The following is a 22,321-nucleotide window of genomic DNA, read 5'->3' on the forward strand; positions in this document are numbered from 1 at the left end:
CCCTCAGTTTGCTTTGTGTAGCAGCCAGTTAGCAATAGCACTGCACCTTTCAAGGACACCACCACCAGAAAGGATAGAGATAGAGGAAGAGAAGGGGAAAAAAGAGAGAAATTTAGATCCGGAGGTGAGGAGAGCGAGAGATCAGGAAGGAGATACGCCAGAGAGAATCAGGTGGAGACATTTAAGCAGTGCAGGGGAAGGAAAAAGAGGGGTGGAGCTCATGTAAAGTGGGATAGTTAAAGATGCATAAGAGATGATATAGAGCAGAGGCAGAGTGAGATCCAGTGAGTGAGTGACCAGGAAGCGAGAGACTCTGAGAGAGGGAGGCGGCCATGATGGCTTACGTCACCTTCAGGATGACATTGCCGGGACACACAGGTCTGCTGCCTCATCAATTCTACTGCTGCTCAAGGGGACATCATATCACACAATCACACACACACACAGCCACAGCCTCTGGCAATGTGGCTCTACCTGGCCGAACACACCCGGAGCCTCTGATTGGCTGCTGAAAGCCAGCAGCACTCCCACTGCTCCCTAGCCGGCAAGACTCTGCTTGGAAACAGAGCGACTGTGCTACCACGACAGGCCACTACTGCAGCGCGGCTCAGCGCTGCTCTGATCCGCGCTCAGGTTCATTGTCCTTATGACAGCATATACGGGTGCTTTAATGGCGCCTGATGGTGTGTCGTTAAGGTCACAACCTGAAGTGTTTAGGAGTAGGTTGATGCTACACACTGCTGTTACACTTCCTCACACACACGCAGCCTGTTGTATGATATGTATTATCTATTATTGATAACTAATTACGTGACCTTATGGTTTAATTTTCATTTAATGAGCAGTAAATATCTAAATCGGCCACAAACAAAATGAGGATTGTAAAAAAAAAAAAGATCCTTTTTGACCTTCAGTTAGTAAATACTCTTCCAGATATAGTGAAACTGATCTAACTCCTCCCTTGACACTAACTACCAATCTGTCTGCAGTGATCTTTAAGTCAAATCATTAGCAATGTGAGCATCTGCATGTCTGACATTAACCATAAGGACCTCTCTATTTTATCCAGCTCTGTTCAACATGAACATAAAGTTGATTTCATCTGTAAGATCTTGGACTACATGAGATCAATCCTTGGTAACACTTGCTAGTCATGAATATTAGTAATCTTATTAGCCTACATTTTTACGTTTTAGTTAACAAATAGTGTCTAACTTGTTTGAACATATATTACTGCTTACTGAATTTTGTATCTTGCTGGTCATAGTTCCATTAGTACAATGATTGTTTCTGGACCATAGAGCTGGTCCTGACCGTGCACAGTGGTTTATGAAGCATCAGGATGAGGCTTTGACTGAGAGGTGACTTATCAAGCACAAGTTGTTAGCCAGTGAGCATATGATGGTTAATCCTCATTTTTGAATCTAACCAGACTTAATTTTTTATTCAGTATGACTCAAAATGAGTGACTGAGCCCATGAACTCATCAGGAAAATGTTTACAGAGGTCAAGACAGAAAGCTGTTTTCCCATAGACTTCAACTGGAACAACCACAGCTGTCATTATCTGGCAATTCAGGGTTCAGTGTCTCACCCAAAGATGCTTCAGTACATAGACTGAAGGAGCCAGGGATCAAGCCTTGCTCCTTCTGATTGGCAGACAACCCTCTCTACCACCTGAGCCACAGCCGCCCCCAAAAACAACATAATGTGTAAGCTGAAGAGCTCTACAGAAGCTTGTGAGTAAATTTTGGTAGATGATCAGTGAGATTAGCTGCTTCTCTGTTTCATGCTAGGCTAAGTTACTCAACTGATGGGCCACCACTTCAGCTTTAATGTTTCATCTCATTTTCTTAACCAAAACTTTGCAAGCAGGTGAATAACTTCCTTTTAAAGGACAAATAAAGAGGAAATGCTGGATCTAAAGAAAAACAGCTTGCAGAAAAGTGTTGAAATCATGGGATGGAATTGTTTCCTCACCTTTTCCTGATATTGCCGTCTGGAGGAGTCCAGGGACTGGATGAGAGCTGTTGCATGGCCAATAAAAACAGCATAGCACGTAGCTCCTACAATCATACTCAACATAGTGAGCCAGATATCTGATAGACTCTCCGGGGCTTGGCGGCCATAACCAATGCACAGCATGTGGCTCATTGCTTTGAAAACAGCAAAGGAGTACAGCTCTGACCAGGTGTCGTTCTGTGGAAAGACAAGAAAGGAGATAAACAAGGAGTTTACACAAATGTTACATTCAAATATATGTTTCAGACGAGGGTAATGCCATGGAGTAGGTAACTAGAAGAAAAGCTTTGGGGACAGGGGGTCATGGAGGAACAGTTATATAAATGAGAGCTCAAGGGACACAGAAGGAAAGAGGGAGGAAGGGGAAACAACACCGAGGGATTCCTTCGAGGCCTAATCAGGAAAGTAGAGACGGTTTGAAAGTTATTTCCTCAGAGAGGAATTATAATGAGAGGCCATTAAATATGCACTTGAAGAACTGTGTGAATCGGAATCTACTACAGCAGGGCAGCGGTCACCAAGCTGCTTGTGCGGCAACTCCAAACTCTGATTGCGATTTAGAAAGACATCTATGTTTCCGCCAACTTTAAATACATGTAATGAACACTTATTAAATGTTCTATTTCACTGTAACTTTGTCCCCAAACACGGCCCTTCACAAAAGAGTCAGATGAAAAAGGTCTTGATTTGACCTCACTGTGCTTACCTGAGTCTGAACACGATGCTGATGCAATTAATTCAAAGCCAAAAGTAGAATCAGAATCCTAGATTCTTAGCTATGTTTAATCTTTTTTCTACTAAAGAAACTCATTATCTGTGTAAGCTGTCTTACTAAAGCAGCGCACAGGGAAAAAAAATTACAAACAGCATCCTGAAAACCTCTGAGACCCTCAAGTCTTAAAGAAACACACACACTAAAAAAACACACACACAGACACACTTAGCCTCACTAAATATGTACCAGCTACACAGAGGTCACAGGCTGCACTTAACAAAGGCAATCAGCTGCATTATATCCTCCCCATAACCTGCTGCAGAGAAGTGCATCAGCACTCTATTACAGCATTATATTAAGTGTGCAGTTCTTCTCTGTTTCTTTCCTATAACGAAACTAACTAAATGAACCAAAGTGTAGTGCTTTTATGAAAAACCTGAACTTATTCAATGTTTTAATCTTAAAAATTAACATTATTGTTTTAAGTTCATGTAAAAAACTTTTTAAGTGCAATGCAAAATGTGTTGTGTGTATTCAAATGTTAACAATTTGACGATACAACAAGTACTGTGTCTAGCAGATTAATGCACAAATCAGTTTCTCATTATGAATATTTGGCTTAATTGAGGCAAATAAATGTAGTTTCTCTAAGTGCTGGTAACTCACAAACCTGAAAACTAAAAAAACACATGGGGTTTTTTGTTGTTTTTTTGCTGTTTTCTGATTTGTTTTTATCTGATTCATCTATTAGATTAGATACGAGAACAATCACTAGGTACAAAAGGTTAAAAAAAATCACAGGTAGAGACTGAGCAGAGAGGTTTGTTAACATCCAAACAGCATAACTTTAAATGGCCACAAAGTGATAGAAAGAGCTCTCCATATGAGCTCAGGGAAATCAAAATTCCCAAAATAAATATAGCTCCACCAAGTGGGCTGGGGCTAAATGGTATATGTAAAAACAGAAAGAGAAACAGTGGAGTGAAGCAGATTGAATAATAGATGAATGATGAGCACTTTGATTCTGAAATAGAAACAGGCAAGAGAGAAGGAGAGACTCCATATCCTCGTAAGTCTCAATCGCTCTCCTCGGAGATTTCAGTTTGGGAACTATCCGTTGCTTTGATGGTAATCACCGTCTCCATTAGCCGCGGATAGTCTGTTTGAACTTGACTGATAACGCAGGGGCTTTAAATTTATCTTGCGGTACCCTAAAAATGCTTCTTTAAATAGCCTGCAGCAACCTTGTTGTGCAAGAGGCCTCGCAAACACAGATGTGAAACGCACCTGCCAAACAGTTTGGGCAGGTTTATGTAACTCGTGTGCTGTCAAAATACCTTCACATTATCAGTATGCATCAGCACTTTATCCATGCTAGCAGCGGTGGGATGCTTTTAATTCTTTCCCCCATAAAGGCGACATTTGACAACCTCCCCTGTACCATTAATGACGAGTTATGACACCTCGGTATATATCAATAAAGGTGTGGTTTGACAAGAACTTGAATAGTTTCTGGGTTTTGTCATAGGCAGAAAGCACCATCACTAACCTCTGATGCAAACTCATTAATTTTTTTCTGTAAGCAAGTCTGAAATATGACAGAAACCACCCAGTTCAGATAGGAGCTTCAAGGGTTACTCCTAGTAGGGGTAAAACAGGTCATCTACCAATCAGGAGGTTGGTGGTTTGATCCTGCCAGATATCCTTGGGCAAGATCCTAACCCCAAGTTGTTCTCTAGTGTATCCATCAGAGCCCGATAGAAAAAAAGTGCTTGTGTGAATGGCTGAAAGTGGTTGGGTAGAGCAGAAAAGTGCAATATGACAACTGTTACGTTTACTGTAATTGCGGATGGTGTCAAAATACATCATATATATATATATATATATATATATAGTCTAATGAAAATTTGATAGCAATCTGTTAAATTCTGTAATCAAAGTGTTACGCAGAGCAACAGACAGATCTTCCCATTCCCTGATCCAAATCACTTACAATGTTACAAATGACACAAAGTGCATGAAAAACAACAGTAATACTGCAGTGGAAAATGGAGCAATATCATACTGAATGATCACTATGCGTGCTGGATGCCCGATAAGCTGAACAAACATCTCAAAGATAATCGACAACCGTCTGACAAAGTCGCTGCCCTGGTCCTGTCACACGCCCACCAGTTTAGTTTACAACAGCTTATCAGAGTTCATTGTACAGTCAGCTTTGTCTGGTGCTTCCTCTCCTTCTGTTTCTCCCTGTCTGCCTCAGTGTGCGTGGTGTCTTTATGATCTGCAGTTTGGACAGTGAAATGTATTTATTTGGAAAGTGGAGGGCAAAGCATGCTCCACAGAGAGCTCATTGTAAGGTCAACAGAGAAGCTGGATTTCAGTATTCTGTCCAATATGAGCTGATGGCTGCCTGGCCCAGTGGAGCTACTTAATTTAAGCCAACTTTAGAGAAGATGAAAAGAACCGGAGACACTTTGTTATACACTGTGTTTCATGAGTTAGATATGGTGAGAAAATGCTTACTCTGTTTAGCCTTCTATCATCTGTGTCATAGTTATAAGCCCAGAAACTGAAGGAGGACTTTTGCTCAGCTGGTCAGTTATACCAATGAAATCAATCAAATCCGAACAGCTCATGTTTACATTTGGAGGGGCTCATGCAAACAAAAATAGTACATAACACTAAAGGTTCAGTGTATCAACATTACTCTTTGGACAGAGTCAGATTAGCTGTTTCCAGCATCTTATTTCACCGTCTCCACTAGAGTTTGATCGTCATGGTACATATCTCAGACTTATACGTGTCTTCTTTTTTTAACTCTTGGTCAAGCTTTTCCTGCAAAGGTTTTGTGTTAAATTAAATGCAACTTATAAGTCATTTTTTGTACTCACTGTGATGAAATGGTAAACCTGTGAGCGACAGATTAAAGAGGATTAGGCAGATGAAGCAGAGGCCAACATGCCCTGATTTTCTTTCTTAGTACTGGCTGTGTGCTAAAATTATTAACCTGTCATTAACATCAGTTATTTTTTTGGACTTGACAAAACTCATTCAGAGAAACTGGAAAAATATTTCTATGGAGTGAGTAGTGCTCCTCATCACCAAATATATATATATGCATACTGTTTATGCATACACTCACTAGTCACTTTGTTTGGTATAATGTTCAACTGCTTGTTAATGCAAATATCAACCCCCCCCCAATCACATGGCAGCAACTTAGTTCACTAAAACATGGAGACAAACGGGATATTGTATTTGTTTTAAATGTTATGTACTTGTGTGGTACATGTATTTTTGACTTTTGCTGCCATGATGCTAGGTCTCTCTTGGGAATGAGATTTTTAATCTCAATGAGATTTTTTACCTGGATAAATAAAGGACTAATACATTTTTTAAAAAAGTCAAGATGGCCTGATGAATTTCAAAGTGAACATCAGAGCACAGGTGACTTAAGAGACTTTGAATCTAGCATGGTTGTTGGGCCAGACAAGCTACAGTTTCTGAGTATTTCAGAAACTGCTGATCTACTGGGATTTTCCCACACAGCCATCTCTGGTGTTTGCAGAGAATGTTCTGAAAAAGAGAAAATATCCAGTGAGCAGGAGCTCTCTGGGTGAAAATGCCTTGCTGATGTAAGAGGAGAATGGCCAGACTGCTTTGAGCTGACAGGAGGGCTGCAGTAACTCAAATAACCACTCAACACAACCAAAGTTTGCAGAGGAACGACTCTGAGCGCACAAGATCATTAACCTTGAAGTAGAAGTAGCAGCAGAAGACCACAGCAGGTGCCACCCATGTTAGTTAAAAACAGGAAACTGAGTGTTTAAAGGGTGCAGCATACCTGAGTATTGCTGCTGCCCAGGTCCATCCCTTTATGACCACATTGTACCAATGGCTCAAAGTGGTTTCTTGAGCAGGACAGTGAGTTCACTGCACTCAAATAGCCTCCACAGTCACCAGATCTCAATCCAATAGATCAGCTTTGAGAGGTGATGGAACAGGAGATTCACATCATGAATCTGCAGCAACTGGCATGATGCTGGCATGTCAGTAACCACCAACATCTCTGAGCAATGTTTCCAGCACTTTGTTGAATCTGTGCAATGAAGAATTAAAGCTGCTGTGAGGGAAAAAGGGGGTACAAACCAATACCAGAGGGGTGGAACTAATAAAGTGTATATATATTTTTCGATGGTGGCCACAGCAACTGTCATCTTTGTGAAAAGCCTCCATGAAATTGTAGTGCTACCATACTTGTGAGGACCGACAGTCACTTAAGCAGACAAAATGCCCGTCCCCATGAGTTTGAAGGAATTTTTGAGACTCAAAATGTGGTTTTAGTGTCAGGGTTATAATCAGGTTATGGTTAGGTTTAGGCTAAGGGTTATGGTTAGGCATTCATTTTTGATGGTTAGGGTTTGGGGAAGCGGCTAGGGGAAGCATTATCGCAATTAGTTGTCCTCACTAAGATATGAAAATGTGTGAGTGTGTGTGTGTAAGGGAAATAAGTTGAGTCAGGAGCCCACTTTAGTCCTTTTAACAACACCACGTGAGGGAAAGTTCCTGTTACACTGGCTTCAAAATACTTCCTCTTGAGTGGCTTTCAGCATAATTAGATGTCATAGCTACTTGTTCAGTAATACAACTTCTTTTAGTAGGCTATAATATTATTGCATTCCTTGTACTCGGCTCAGTAAGGCTGTACAAAACAAAAACACCTGCGATATAATCCCATCTTTCTCTCTCCTCTCCCACGAAACAATCACCACCAACTAATTTCAAGTTAATTTAGAGCTCAGACAGCAGATTTAGCTCTTCATGTGTATATTGCTATAACTGGCTTAATGAGTACTTCAAATCAAATCTGAAATATCCCACAGCAGACCTGTGATGGTGTTTGGTCAAACTAACTGCAATGAGTAAATCAGGTGATTTCACACCAGACACAGTGATTACTGACTTACTGTCACTAACGTAAGCAGACCACTGTACTGCAAAGCTGAGAGAAGCGGAGGATAATGGGAAAGAGACGCCTCTGTGATGTGGGTACTGTAAGGGATGGGTGCACACACAGCTGTAATTACAGAGTTGAAAGTATACACCCCGTTTCTGTCAGTTAGCATGACTGTCACTGTTATTACCCAGTCGCCTCTGTACTCTATAATGCAGCCAAGCTCTATAAGCACTCTTGCATGGAAATTAACTTAGTGGCTGATAAGGCAGAGTAAAGCTCACGCTAAATATAACCTGAGTTCAATACAGGGGTGGAAGTCGGGTGTACTGCTAAAACAACCTGTGTTCCCTGAGGTAGTACAAGTTTGACTGAATCCAATTATTAGCTGGTGGATGTCATTCAGAGTTACAGAGTGTTCTCAACGCCCTCCATGGGTCCTGCCTGTGGGCCCCACACCACCAGAGCCACTGTAGGGTGTGAGCCATGATGGATGGCCTAGCTGCAACACAATGGCTAATGTTACAAGTTGTCAGCCACTCAATAGGGGGTGGTCTCAGGTGGCCATATGTAGCCCATGCCAGAGCGGGCCTTTCGTTTGAGAGTGACGGCTCTCTGGAGACCGGCTGTCTTTGATTATACAGCAAGAGAGAACACTGGAGGAGTCAGTGTCCTGTCAGGCCCAGACTCCATCATCATGGACTTCAAACTCTGCAGCGTGTACTGAGCACGATTGCCTTTTGTGCAGCCTATAAGTTTAGAAAAGTAGAAATACTTTTGAACTTGTGTTGCTGTTGCATCTGCGGTGCTTTTTAGTTGTCATTGTTAGATACGCGCTCCAAGAGATCCTAATTTGAAGGATCTCTTGGATATTCTCTCGGTGAGTTCTTTAGGCCTTTAACCTCTTTCACCCTGGAGGTCCGTGTCTTCCAAAGTACCATAGTACATTTACTGAGCAGGCCCCTGTTCCTGCTATGATTAAAATTGATGTACTATTTGTTGTGGTTCATTTGCGTTGTATCAAAGTTGGTCGAGTGCAGTCGACAACTTTTAGAACAGGTCCAAAATCATCTGTGCCACTGACACATTGTTTTATTGCCATTATGTACTCTCTAATTTATGATGTTATCAATATTTGATAGACATTTTTAAATCTCACTGTGGGCCGATATAAACAAAAGTCTTTAGTTTTTCATTTTGTGAGTCCAAAACAGCATTTTCAAATTCCTTATTTTGATTTACCAGGAATGTCGAGTTATGTAAAACAAAGAGAAAAGCCATAAGTCATGTGAGCAACAGAAGTAGTGAATATTTGGTACTTACAGCTAACCAAAAGATTTCATCTGTTGTCATTAAGTTGCTGATTTAATTTTCTGTGGCTCGACAAATGGAGCTAATCATTTCAGATCCAATAAATCGCCGCAATTTCAATTTGACTGTCTTATTCCTATTCTCTGCACACTGCCTTTCACCCTCTGACATGACAGCTGTTGATAGGCTCCAACCCTGAATTGGACAAGTGATTAAGAAACTAGATGGAAGGATGGATGGATAAATTCAAAGAAGCAGGGGTGTTTGTTATACTGGTACTGTGGTGTGTATTTCAGTGTAGGGCATAGAGCTGATACAGTCAAGGCAATGCATGACGGATTTTTAATCATCTATAACATCAAAGGCTTGGTTTTGATATAGTCAGCCTCGGGGGTGAGCGAACACACCTCCACTCATTACAATCTCTAAATTTCTGCATATAAATATGTGTACCTACATTTTCTGGATGTAGGTTAGTTATTTAGAGGAGCAAAATAAAAAGTAAGAGGTAATTTATTGTTCTTTTTGTCCAAGATCATTTTACCAGCATTGAAGAAAAAAATAAATATATATATCCTTTGTCCTCGGTGACCCAGCTCTACAAAATAACATCAGTAAAACTGCAGTAGGTTTCAGTCTGACACATCAAACAAAAAGTGAATCCTTTTCATCTCAGCAATATGGCAAAGAGGATGTTTACCCTCATCATCCCATTAACTTGTTTCAACTAGAATTACTCTTGTACAGCACTAAAAACAAGAGTCCCTCCTCTCATCCAGGAAATACTTCAAATCTGAAATTTACAAGCCGTCGTGGCCGACCCAGGCGGTGTCTGGGAGCAGGACCCAATCTGTTTAAAACCCCATTTGGACCTGTGCCTCGTGTCTGGGTTTGGTGTGGTCTCCTCTTGCTCAGTAAAAGGCTGGTTTGACAGACAGACCTATAAACAAACAGCTTTTATCTCTCTGAGAGAGACATGGCAACAAAGAGCCCAGCTGCCTGGCCATATTTCCCCCATCCCTCTATTTCCCCCTTTTATCTTTCCTGTCATCGCCCCACCGTGCTGAAGAGGAGGCACGGAGTGATGTAGAGGTGCACTTAAATCTCACAGGTTTGTTTTTAACAGCCTCTTTGTTGGTAAGCTATAGCTGTTTTCTGCCAATGACAAGGTTGTGATATGAGTAATATCCTTGATTTGCTTGAAAGGCGAACACACTTTTCCTCCTGAATCATACACAGCAGTGATCACTAAGCTTAATAATGATTTTCTGAAGTGTGCATAGCTCTGCCCTGGTATCAGTAATATTAATTAATATTAATATTATAAATTATTGAATCATACACGGTTATTTGTAAAGTAGTGTGGTCACAATTAAGATCTGTTTAATGTTCATGTCTTAATAATTTTTGTGCTCACATCATTTAAAAAGATTAACCAATAAAAACAAGCTACTGAGGCAGCACAACAGAGATATTGTCTTTTTGCTTGCATGCCTTCTTCCTGCTGCCCACATTACCCACACTGGAGAATCAGCTGTGTTATGCTGGTGGAGCCTGATGTAGCTTTGAGCTGAGGAGTGGGCGACAGACGATATCTGGTAACTTCAAGTGCCATCACTTGACATTTATCACACTTCACACGGCTTTGTGAAGTGACAAAGGGCACTGTGTAACTTTCTTTAACATATTTAGCAAGGTCCTGTAAACAGAAGTGGAAAATTGGTGGTGTTCCTCTCTAAAGTATTAAAAATCTCTGAGGCCAATTTGAGGCTTCCCTTCTCCAAATAACCTTTCTAAAGCACCGGGGTTCCCTGCGCAGTGAAAGACAAGAAAGAGCTTATCATGGTCACAAAATATTGACTGAGATTTAGCCAATATTTTCTGATGACAGCGAAACGCTTCGATCAATACCTTGTGACCACAGTTAGTTCTTGTTCACTCGGGTTACAAGAAGCAAGCCCAGTTCTGGTCTGATATGTGCAGTCCGACGTGCCTAGTCATGATTCCCTCATACGTACCTCCATCTTGTTGAGGGACACCCAGCAATCCGATGGGAACTCCTGCAGCATGGGGACCAGGAACTGTAGGCAGCCATCCCAGTGACACAACAACAGCATCATACCGATCAGGTTAAAGATCCGCATCACCGCGCTGGCTAGGTCATAGGTCATATGAAAGATCTGGAGACAGCAAGGCAAGGAGAGGAGTTTATATGTAAGATTATATTGGAACATGAACTCAGTAATTATGGCTTTCTTGACAGTGTCGTAAGTTTTATCTGATGAGACTTTAGCGCTATGTGTTCTCCAGCTGTCTGCATTTCGACCAGTCGAAATGATTACCACCTACCTCCAATTCATGATTGCTTTACTTTGATCTTAATGGAAAACATCATGAGGTCAAGGAAAGGGGAACTTATAAGGTCTCTGTAAAAGAAAAACTTGGTAGTGCTGCACTCTTGAACAAATGACTGCAATGTTGAAACTACAATGCCCAGATGGGCTACAAAATGCACATTGGACATCATTCCAGCGTGCTGTTTCAGGCAGTTCGTATATATGACAACCAGTGGAGAAAATTTCCACTTCATTATCATGATTTTAATTTTTAAAATCATGGATGTTAAAAAAAAAAGCTGGAAACAGAAGAACACATACAGCTAATACAAAGTGAATTGTAGTAAACTTTAAACATGTTTTTGATTAAGCTTTTCTTTTATATGTAAATCGTCACACAAGGGAAAATCTCAATAAGTAGCAAATTTGATCTTTTTTCTTTTCATAAAAGATGCTCCAGTGTATCATGTGGTCTTATTATGGCTGCCGTGTGGATGCGTCCTGGTCACTTCACACATTCAGGAATGGTCCTGAGCAGATTTGATTACCTGACCCACCACCCTTTGTGCTACTTCCTTTTTTTATTTGGAGGATTATTCCCTGTTTTTACTTTCTCCCTTTGTTTTCTGTCCACAGTTGTTAGTGTCTGATTCATCCCACTGTACCTTATTAACCTCCTCCTCGCCGTGTCTTTATCCTGTGTGTCTTCTTTCACTCTGTGTCACAGAGTCAACACAGCTTCCTTTTGTTCTGCAGCCTCTTCATTCTCCATGTTGGTATTCATAACCCCGGCCAGTTTGTCTTCTTTTGTGTGTGTGTGTGTGTGTGTGTGTGTGTGCGTGCGTGCGTGCGTGCGTGCGTGCGTGCGTGCGTGCGTGTGTGTTTGTGTGTGTATTAGTAACCGTGTCCACTTTTGAACCTCAATCTTGTCAACTGCCCCTCTGCTAAGAATCTACTATGAATTCATTTCTTATTGGGAAGCTGCCTTCCTGCTCAGCTTCACACTCTTCTTTGGATTCCACCAAGTTTAATAAATGAGTAGGGGAGACAGCTTCCCATCAGTTTCAAACCAAACACAGCAGGAGCGAGCAGCGCATTCGTTACACCGAGATATGTGACATCAATCTGAGGCGCCAGCACGCATGGGGCCCAGTCACATATACAAAACACTCACGCAAGCCGGCGGGCACAAAAGATACACTAACAGCGGAGACAGACGTGCCATCACATGCACACAGCGTGATGGACGGGGACCATCATGAGCCTTAACAACTGATAGTCTGTGTCGTCTCGCACATCAATCATCCTCCATCACTGGACAGTCACTTAGGCCAATCATCTATCACTTGCCTGACCTCAAGAATCAAAACTGTGATGCTGCTTAGCATCTAATAGCTGCTTAAAAGCACTAATAATAGGTATGAGATCTTAATGTGCAGAAGTGACAGTACGTTTCATTATAAAACACGTAGAATGGTCTGATTAGTCTACTATGAAGGAACAGGAAATGGGTCATTTCTTACTCAGTGCAACTGAGGGAGAAGTGATACTCTATGACTGGAGTGATGAGGAATGAGACTGGACATGAATCACATGTGCTGATCTTTCTAAATGCAGCTTTAACCTTTATGAGGTTTTCACTGTCACTTTTTATCAATCAGCGACTCACAAAATAGAGCAGTTGGTCATCATTCTTGCAAGGAGGATGGATGACAGAAAGCCGACTTACACGGTCATGTTGTGCTGGCTCACTGAGGTGTTCAGAACTACGGAGAGCACCGAGAACGTTACAGGAACTAAAAACAGCTCACAGCTTCAGCTCTTGGATTTTCAAAATAAATTGTTATAGTTAACAATAACGGAAACAGGCATTTGAAATGGGCATCTCCCGCATGTGCCAGTTTTTCACTCTCCACTACATCGCCGCTCTTATTCTTCACACGTGCAAGTATTACTTCCCATCATGCACCACTCTGCGTGTATGTGTGCATATCACATAATATCTTCAGAAATCCAATTATCCAAAGGTCAAGTGAGCAGCCAAGCCCCACTGTGCTGCTCACTACTGCAAAATGCCAGCACCAGGCTGCCAATACTTGCATAAATGAAAAGTAGAGCGATCTTATGACACTGTTGGACCTCCTGTCTCCCAGGCTATTCCTCTTAACGCAGAGGAGGAGAGTCTGATGAGGGGCTGGGGCAGGGGCCCACAAAGGTGTATCCCTCTCGTGGAGTAAATAATAGCTGAGTGGCCAGGAAGTTTAGGACTGGTGCTTTGGGTTCAGTCTTCAAGAAGCATCCTAGCAACAGCACCCATCCTCACATGCAGAGTCTACCAGTCAGGTCTGTGCAGACCTGCCATCTCACCCAACCTCTCCAATCACTTTAAATGAATAATTAGTCACATAATCACAGTCAATAGCCCCCCTAGTGCTGCTTATGATAATCGCTGTCTCTACTTCACCTGCTCTTCCTCCAGTCTCTTAATTGATTAACTATGTTTGCCCTGGTAATAGGTTGCTTATTAAGTGCCACCTGTGGGACTGCCAGGTCAGATGGAGACAGAAGGTTAGGAGGATGGTGTTACAATAACAGTAATTAGAATGCAAACTTTGTTAGCGCGCAAACATCCTGCAGACATTATATTTTTCTCACCAGGTGGCAGGTGAGAACACTGATCCTGGGCCTCCAGGTGAAGGAGAGCAGGCCAGAGAAGCAGATTGTTGGTTTGGCCATGAGCCAACATCAGCATATTGGAGGAAAATCACTGACCTTTTCTCACTGACTAAGCTAGGGGTTTCTTCTTCTGTAGCTGTGAGTTTTGAGATAATGTTTTAGCTCATGGACAGCTATGAAATGTGTGCCCTTACCTCTTCCCATTGGTGGATGTAGCGTATTAATCTGGAGAGCCTCAACAGCCTCAGGAGACTCAGGATCTTGGTAAAGCGGACGATCCTCAGGGCCCGAGCAGTCTTGTATACCTCTGAGTCGATCCCCTTCTCTACTATAAGGAATATGTAATCCACTGGGATGGAGGAGATAAAGTCTACAATGAACCAAGTTTTTAAGTACTTCTTCTTAATGGTTTTAGGGTCCAAAATGATGTCTGAGTTGTCCTCGATGATGATTCCAGTGCGAAAATTAAGCACAAGGTCCATGAGGAAGAAGGTATCGGACACCACATTGAAGATGATCCAGGGCGTCGTGGTCTCGTCCTTGAAGAAGGTGATGCCCACGGGGATGATGATCAGGTTGCCCACCATGAAAAGCAGCATTGTAAAATCCCAGTAGAACCTATCAGGCGTGTGTGCGAAGTGGAAGTGGATGTGTGTGCGTGACAGTGCATTTTAGATGGGTGTGTGCACAGAGTACAGGAGGGAAAAAGAGGGGAAAGGGGAAGAAAAGACAAAAATAGAGTCAGATGAGAAGAGGGATTTGCTGTGGAAATGCAATAGGCACAAGAGACTGCCTGGCTCAAAATGGAAAAGTGTAAACAAAGTGCAGCCAAAGTGGTATTTTTTGCCAGCATGAGCATGCAGAGAATAATGGGGGGGAAAGATACTTACTTTTTCCCCATACTGACGTGAATTATAATCAGCATTAAACCGATTTCTTTACACATTTTAGATTTTTGTAACAAAGCAAAAGGAATCTAAAGATTATCACTGTTCGTGTGAGTAAGGACATGTAGCAGAGCTGCTTTTCCTGTAATAACTCAAAAATTTAAATGCAAATGCTTAAATGATGGGTTAAACCATGGAAGGCCTTTTCATCTTCGTTTCTGAACCACTGGGTTTTATTTTGGCTTTGCCTCTTAATAATAATAATAATACATTTTATTTATAAAGCGCCTTTCAAGACACCCAAGGACACTGTACAATAGATAAAAACACATAATAGAACAATGACACAATGAAGAACAATAAAACAAAAGCATAAGATAAAATTAACAAACAGTGGGTTCACAGTGAATATGCAGATTTGAACAGATGGGTTTTGAGTTGAGATTTAAACTGGGGGAGAGAACCAATGTTTCTTATATCTGGGGGTAGAGAGTTCCACAGCCTGGGAGCAGAGCAGCTGAAAGCTCTGTTTCCCATGGTGGCGAGGCGGAAGCAAGGCACAGAAAGCTGGATAGACAAAGAAGATCGAAGTGAGCGGGCAGAAAAGGTATTGCTTAACAGGTCAGAAAGGTAAGGAGGTGCAAGGTTATGAATGGCCTTGAAGGTTAGCAGAAGAAGTTTGTATATTATCACTGGGAGCCAGTGAAGTTCCTGAAGAACAGGGGTGATGTGCTGGTAGGAGGGGGTTCTGGTGATAATGCGAGCAGCAGAGTTCTGAACCAGTTGAAGCTTATGGAGGGATTTTGGGGGGGAGACCATGCAAAAGAGAATTGCGGTAGTCAATACGGTAGGTAACAAGACTGTGGACAAGAATGGACATAGACCGGGTGGAAAGAGAAGGACATAATCTGTTAATGTTGCATTTGGCAGGACCATCTTCTTTGTTTAGGGTCCTGCCAACACTTATGCATCTGCATGTTTAAAAATCAGTATTAAGGGAATATAAATGACCAGAAAATTCCTTTTTAATTTCTTTCTGTTGTTCAGACCTCATTAAAACCGGATATGTATGAATATAAGCTGAATTTGCGACCAGCAACAAACAAGGAAATGTTTCATGTTTTTGATTTACTTTAATTTAATAACACAGATGAATGCATTTAGGATTTGAGTGCGGAAGTGCTGCATAGGAAGTGGCCTATTATTAAGATCAGCAAGTAGATATCGATTGTTTTCTCTCAGGTTTTACATCTGGAGTCTGAGAGACTGCCAACAGAGGGATTTTCTCACTATTTTTATTATTTTTTATTTCTGAATTCTGAATGATCTGTTTAAACCCATGATTGTATTCTATTGTCACAAAACGGGAGAAAGTAGCGCATAGACTGTGTTAAATGTGTTTATGAGCTCTCCTGGGCCCCACTAACAGAAAATGAGGGCTCGTTTATACGAAACTCTCAATAATATTAAGGTATTGATATCAAGAGGACAACAGTCTCGCTTACTTACTGCCAGTGCTGATGTGACAGGCTGGTAAATGGGACAGAGAGTAAAGTGTTGAGGTTTGATCCCGTCACAGGAAGCTCTGCAGGACAGGTGCAGCGCTGAGTCATTACACTGCGACTTATGCAACAGGAACTGACTCCCCCACCACACGACAACAACAATAACCGCCCCGATGATGATATTTGAAGCAACTTTGTTGCTTTAAGATGCATTAATTAGCATAAGAATCAGGGGAGGGCCGCTAGCTTCTCGCGGAGTGGGAGTCTGCGAGCTAAACAAAGGTCTTCAAAGTGGCCTGTCGTCAAATTGCATCTCTGCTGCTGAAGTTATGTCTCATGCTTGGTGTCCTGACACGGTGTTACGTGATACGAAAGGGCCAAGCGTGGATGATGAGTGATGGGGGTCTAAACGTAGCGCTCACACGCGCGAGCCGACTCCAAATGAGATGGGAGCTGTCCACTCCCTGTGGTGCTGAAACCAACCCATCCAGCCCCAGAGTCAAACCTGCTGGTATTTTTTGACCCAAATTCAATCAGGCGACTCATACGTTTATAATAAAACGCTGAAAGGCAAGCCTCAATCACGAGGAGCCCTCTTCTCTGGTGCTTCCTCCAAAATATTTGAATGACAAAATAGCTGCTGGATGTCCAGCTGGGTCATCGGCGTTTGAGCCGCGATATAAAAGAGCGCATCCGTCATTATAATGCACAATCCGGGGAGTCTTACAGGCGGATATGTCTCCAGTGAGCATGCTTGAGGTTTCCGCACACTTGGCTCAAGGTGACATTCCATTACTGAGTGCATCGCATACACACGCAGGCACACACACTCACACACACTCACACACACATATACACACGCACACATACATATACATCCTGTCAGCAAGCTTTTGTGGTAGAGCCTACACTGCACACCTTATCCGGATTCTCAAAGAAATAATGGTATTTTAAATGAAGGCAGCTTCAGAGCGCTGTCCCCTTTGCTAAATGAGATCGCACTGCAACGAAAAGTCGAGGTGTATTAGCAGGCCTAGCTTGTTGAGCACCCCAGACATGCTATAGTGTGGACTAGAATGGGTTTGTTTACAACCTTGAAAGGACACTCTTCGCTAAAGTCGGTTTGCCTGACAACAGGTTGTTTGGCGGGGGGGTTACATGCAGCCCGATGCAATGCATCGTTTTAAATCTCTGCGGGTTCAATCATAAGGGACGGCATGAAAAACCAGCAGCCGGCAGCCCCGAACAATAAATGCATGTGTTTCTAAGGAGTCCCAGTGGTTAGGCTACTCACTGCAAAGTAAGTTGTAGATGACAATGAGGACCCTTACGAGCCCCTCATGTAACCAATCGCACCCACAGCTCTTACCTGAAATCGCTGTAAGGGTGGATAATCCAATTTCCAGCTGATTTTACCCTCTCCTGCTCTCTCTCCACTGCTTTTTGACTACCATACATGCGCAAGGAGAATTTGTTAACTCCAGGCTGCAGCATACTGCTAAACTGCCGCTGCATGAAGCTGGCTTGGCTTCCCCGAGGTTCTGCATCTTCGGCGGGCACAATTGCCGGGCCATCCTCCGGCTTCTGGAAAGTGACAGAGTTCCTAGGCTGCTGGGTCTGAGTCTGAGCCGGGCCGTGTAGCGAGGACGAGGCTTTCCGGCTTGGTGCGTTAGAGAAGGACACCTTGGAGTCCTTTTTCTCGGGGACTCCGCTGGACACGGGGGTTGCGCCGGGGTTTGCGCTTTCTCCTCCGTGCCCCCCGGTCAGGGACCCGCCTGGCGTGATCGAGCCGTCCATGCTGGCGGTGGTCGAGTTACAGGCTCCTCGCTTGGCGCCCCCCCCGTCCTCGGCTCTCCCCGATCCCCCGGTCTGCTTCTCCGTCTTGGAGATGATTGAGCGCAGGCTCCCGGTACCCGAGTCCCTCCTGCATTCTCCGTTTTTGTTGCATTTCATGCTGGAAATTGGAGCAACGCCGTTGCAACCATCACCCGCTGTCGCGTTTAAAACCTCTACCGCGACCGCTGATTCCGACGCCTCCACCCCAGAAGCTCTGCAGGTCTCGCCGCGTTGGGCAGCATCGCCCGGAAAGGGTGTCTCGGTAGCTCTGGAGGCAGCAGTGGGCCGTGGGGCGGCAGGAGCGTCCTCTGTGTGCGTAAGGCAGGGTTCCTTGTTGGAGTTTCTCCTGGAAGCCAAGGACGAGGCTCCCCCTCCTGGCGTAAAGTTCTTCATCCTGATACTGCCGCCTCCTCCTCCGCCTCCGCCGCTGCCGCTCCCCCCAGCTCGGCGCAACCGCGGATGCTGAAACTTGGACTCCTCTTCTCCGTCCTCGGTCTCGTCCATCACGACGTTGCTGGGCACACCGGACAGGTTAGCGCTCGCTGCCCCGGGAGAGCCAGGGTCCAGACAGTTCTGCCCGCTGTTGCTCCTCGTGCATTTGGATGAGACAGCCTTGGCTGCGCTGATGTGGCTGCATCCAGTGCCGCCCTCCGCCTTCTTTTTCATGGTGGCAGCAGACGCCGGCGAAACCTCATTCCTGTCCATGACATTGAGCATATCAAATTTTGCCTCCAATTATCTTTGAAGAAAGCCAATCAGAGATAGAGCGAGGATGGAGAGGAGAAGAAGGGGGAGAGAGAGGGAGAGATGGGGGGAGAGAGAAAGGAGAGAGGGAGGGGTGGACGTGACTTATTTGCAAACTACTGCACTTATATTTTCACTAGTCATTGTGTCAGAAATGATTAAGCATCAAATTCATTGGGTTCTTTGCGTCAAATGTCATTACACCATTAGCCTGTGCTCTTCTAAATTCAGTTCAGCCTGCATCCAGCTGAGGCCTCTCAGTCATTACCTTAAACATGAATTAAGCGTCATGTTTAAATCTTTAAAAAAAATACCTGACATGCTGCCAATTACTGAATGTTTTTCCCTAAACGTCAATGCAAACTGAAATTAATTCATGTGTTCTGTAAGACGTTGACAATGACAATCTTCCTTAAAGCATGTTGGTGACTTAGCTGGTGTTTAGCACCCTCTAGTGGTCATAATTCATTTTATGATTCTGGCAAAGCTCTCAAATGTTATCCATGGCACATGTTCAAAACCAACAACAGATCTACAGTCTGGACTCATTTCTCTACAAAAACAAAGTGCATTGATGATCCCGAGGGGACATACTGAAACTCACAATATTGATTTTTGTCCTAGAAGCTTTTTCTTCTTTCTCATTCAACTTATTTATTGCTACACATTTGAGTCTAGTAAAAAATATCCAAAATATGAATGGGTCCAGTATAAAGTTTCTTACATTCAAAGCATACAATCCATCATTCTCTTCTGCCATAGAGCAAGAGGCAGGCTACACTCTGGACAGGTCACCAGTCTGTCACAGGGCTAACACAGAGAGAAGACAACCATTCACATTCATATTCACACCTATTTAGAATCACCAATTAACCTAACCCCACTAACTGAATGTCTTTGGATTGTGGGAGGAAGCCGGAGTACTCAGAGAGAACCCACGCAGACACGGGGGGAACTCCACACAGAAAGTCTCTGGCTACAAGCTGGATTCAATCCCAGGACTTTTTAGCTGTGAGGTGCTAACCACTGCCAAGTATACAGCTCATGAAACAAAAACTTCTGTTCTGGTGCTGTCCACATTTGGCCTTTTTTTTTGTTTTTAAATGCTTACTCTTATATGAAAAGGAAATACCAAGGAATAATCAATTAGTTATTCCTGTCTTCCTCCAACACCTGACCCACAAAAACAGAACAACTTAACACTCAGAAGTGGAGTCAGCTACTGCATAATCTGGCAGAGACTACCTGTGACAAAGGTCGGCAAGAATACACAGCAGATGTCATGTACTGCAACGACTGTGTTATGGTTTCACCTGCAAAGTATGAGCACAACACCAGCTGCTTCCACATAGAGAACAAGTAAATGAATATCCACTGGCATCACCACGTTCCAGACTAGCAGATAGTCTGAACCCACATGTAACACCAGCCAAAGCCACAGAGGTATAGCTTCATCTCTACAGATTTAGGCCACGATAATCGAGTGTTCTGCCACCAGAGGAGAGATAGTAGCTAGCCTCTTTTCTTTGTTCTAGTTTTGGTTGGGTGCAATTTCGGCCACATATATTTAAAAAAAATGGTTGTGGTGCTTCACAGAATCCGGCATTAACACAAGAATATACAGTAACTAATCCCACTTAGCAGATCTGTTCTGCGACATCTCAGAAATCTCTTATTTTTTACCATCAGTGCTCAGAAGTCACCTTCCCCCCCCCCCAATGTAGTCTTTCTCTCTGTCTCCCTCTTTCTGCCGTCTTCCCTTTGCATCATTAGTCAAAAATGTGCAGCTGCACTGAGGTTCGGTTTAATTTCCTGGTAGTGGTGATGTAGTGGTGTGACATTCTCAAATGGTTTCCAGCTAATTCCAGACCAAAGGGAGGCAGGAAAATTAATGTAGGTAGCAGAAAACAAACTCTCAACAAGTAGTTAGGTAATGTGAGTGGCCCAGAAACATGTTGGTGAACACAAGAGCAGAACGCACATGCTATAAAGGTTTATCCATTAATCAAACCACATGTGTTAGCCCATATTGGGAAGACTAAGCGATGGCCTTATTTGTGTGGCCCATAAGGTAACAGCTCTAAAAACTAAAGAGGAATCACATCATCTGTAAGTCTTCCCAAAAGTTCTAAGGCTTAGTGATACAAAATTTCTCCACTACAGCAGTTCTGTCGAGCTTGTGTAAATAAGTCACCAAAAGCTTTCTGTAATTGCGTTGACGTGCTGCCACCTCATTTCTTTGTACCAACAACTTGGAGTCCTTTAGCAATCTTATATTCATTTATTTGAATCTGAAAACCTCACAGGGCGCTGCAGTGACTCAGACGCCACCTGATTATTAATGGCTGCTTAATTCAATGGGAACGTCTGATGTCTTTCTCACACATTGACAGAAATCCAAGAATGGCATGTTCCTTTCAGGGAAGTAGTTCAAGGCTTGAAGGTTTTATCAGTGTAGATTTAGGTTTTATGAACGCCAGGCCTCAAATGAACTTGTAATGTTGTAAATTATCTATCAGAGTCATCTTCGTGCTCTTAATTTTGCCTTCACGGTCACTCATGATATGTATAAATACACTCATCAGCTACTTCATTAGGTACACCTGCTATAGTCTTCCTTAACATAAATATCTAATCAGCCAATCACATGGCAGCAACTGAGTGCATTTAGGCATGTAGACGTGGTCAGGACGACCTGCTGAAGTTCAAACCAAGCATCAGAACGGAGAAGAAAGGTGATTTAAGTATCTCTGAATGTGGCATGGTTGTTAGTGCCAGAAGGACTGGTCTGAGTATTTCAGAAACTGCTGATCTGCTGAGATGTTCTCACACAACCATATCCTGGGTTTACAGAGAATGGCCCGGAAAAGAGAAAATATCCAGTGAGCATCAGTTTTCTGGGTGATGTCAGAGGAAAATAGCCAGAATGCTTTGAACTAATAGGAAGGCCACAGTAACTCAATGTAATAATAAAGATGGGTTGGTGGATGATTTTTAGTGCTCTATTAAATGCTTGCTCTTTGATGCTGTCAGCTCCCTCAGCTTGTTTTCCCAGCTACTCATACTCTGCTCTCCGGGTCCCAAGGTGCTATCCAAGGTGCTAAATGGTGGACGCACGATTAGAACATGGGCACCACCTGTGTTAGCCAGCCTTCCCTGGCACTGCCCCATCTATTCCCTGCAGCTGAACAGCAGACCACATCCTGCCACACTCAAATAACCACTTGTTAAAACCAGGGTATGCAAAAGAGCATCTCTGAACACACGTCAAACCTTGAGACAGAAAGGCTACAGCCACAGAAGACCACACTGGGTGTCACTCCTGTGAGCTAA

At 43.2% G+C, this 22,321-nt stretch overlaps 1 protein-coding gene across 2 annotated transcripts in view; it reads right to left on the reverse strand.

The window, feature by feature from the left end:
* The window catches only part of LOC134616592 (potassium/sodium hyperpolarization-activated cyclic nucleotide-gated channel 2-like), a 35,551-nt gene extending 16,590 nt beyond the window's left edge, over positions 1 to 18,961 (reverse strand). Inside the window, exons 1-4 of one of the 2 annotated variants that reach the window (XM_063461475.1) lie at positions 17,778 to 18,961; positions 14,211 to 14,634; positions 11,023 to 11,184; positions 1,980 to 2,198 (exon numbers count right to left, since the gene is read on the reverse strand). In XM_063461475.1, coding sequence (XP_063317545.1) covers positions 1,980 to 2,198; positions 11,023 to 11,184; positions 14,211 to 14,634; positions 17,778 to 18,961 — 1,989 coding nt within the window. The remainder of the gene's footprint in view (positions 1 to 1,979; positions 2,199 to 11,022; positions 11,185 to 14,210; positions 14,635 to 17,777) is intronic. The other variant, XM_063461474.1, reaches the window with a different exon arrangement.
* Positions 18,962 to 22,321: the final 3,360 nt, after the last annotated feature.

Source organism: Pelmatolapia mariae, linkage group LG18, assembly GCF_036321145.2.
Source record: "Pelmatolapia mariae isolate MD_Pm_ZW linkage group LG18, Pm_UMD_F_2, whole genome shotgun sequence".
Lineage (NCBI taxonomy): Eukaryota > Metazoa > Chordata > Actinopteri > Cichliformes > Cichlidae > Pelmatolapia > Pelmatolapia mariae.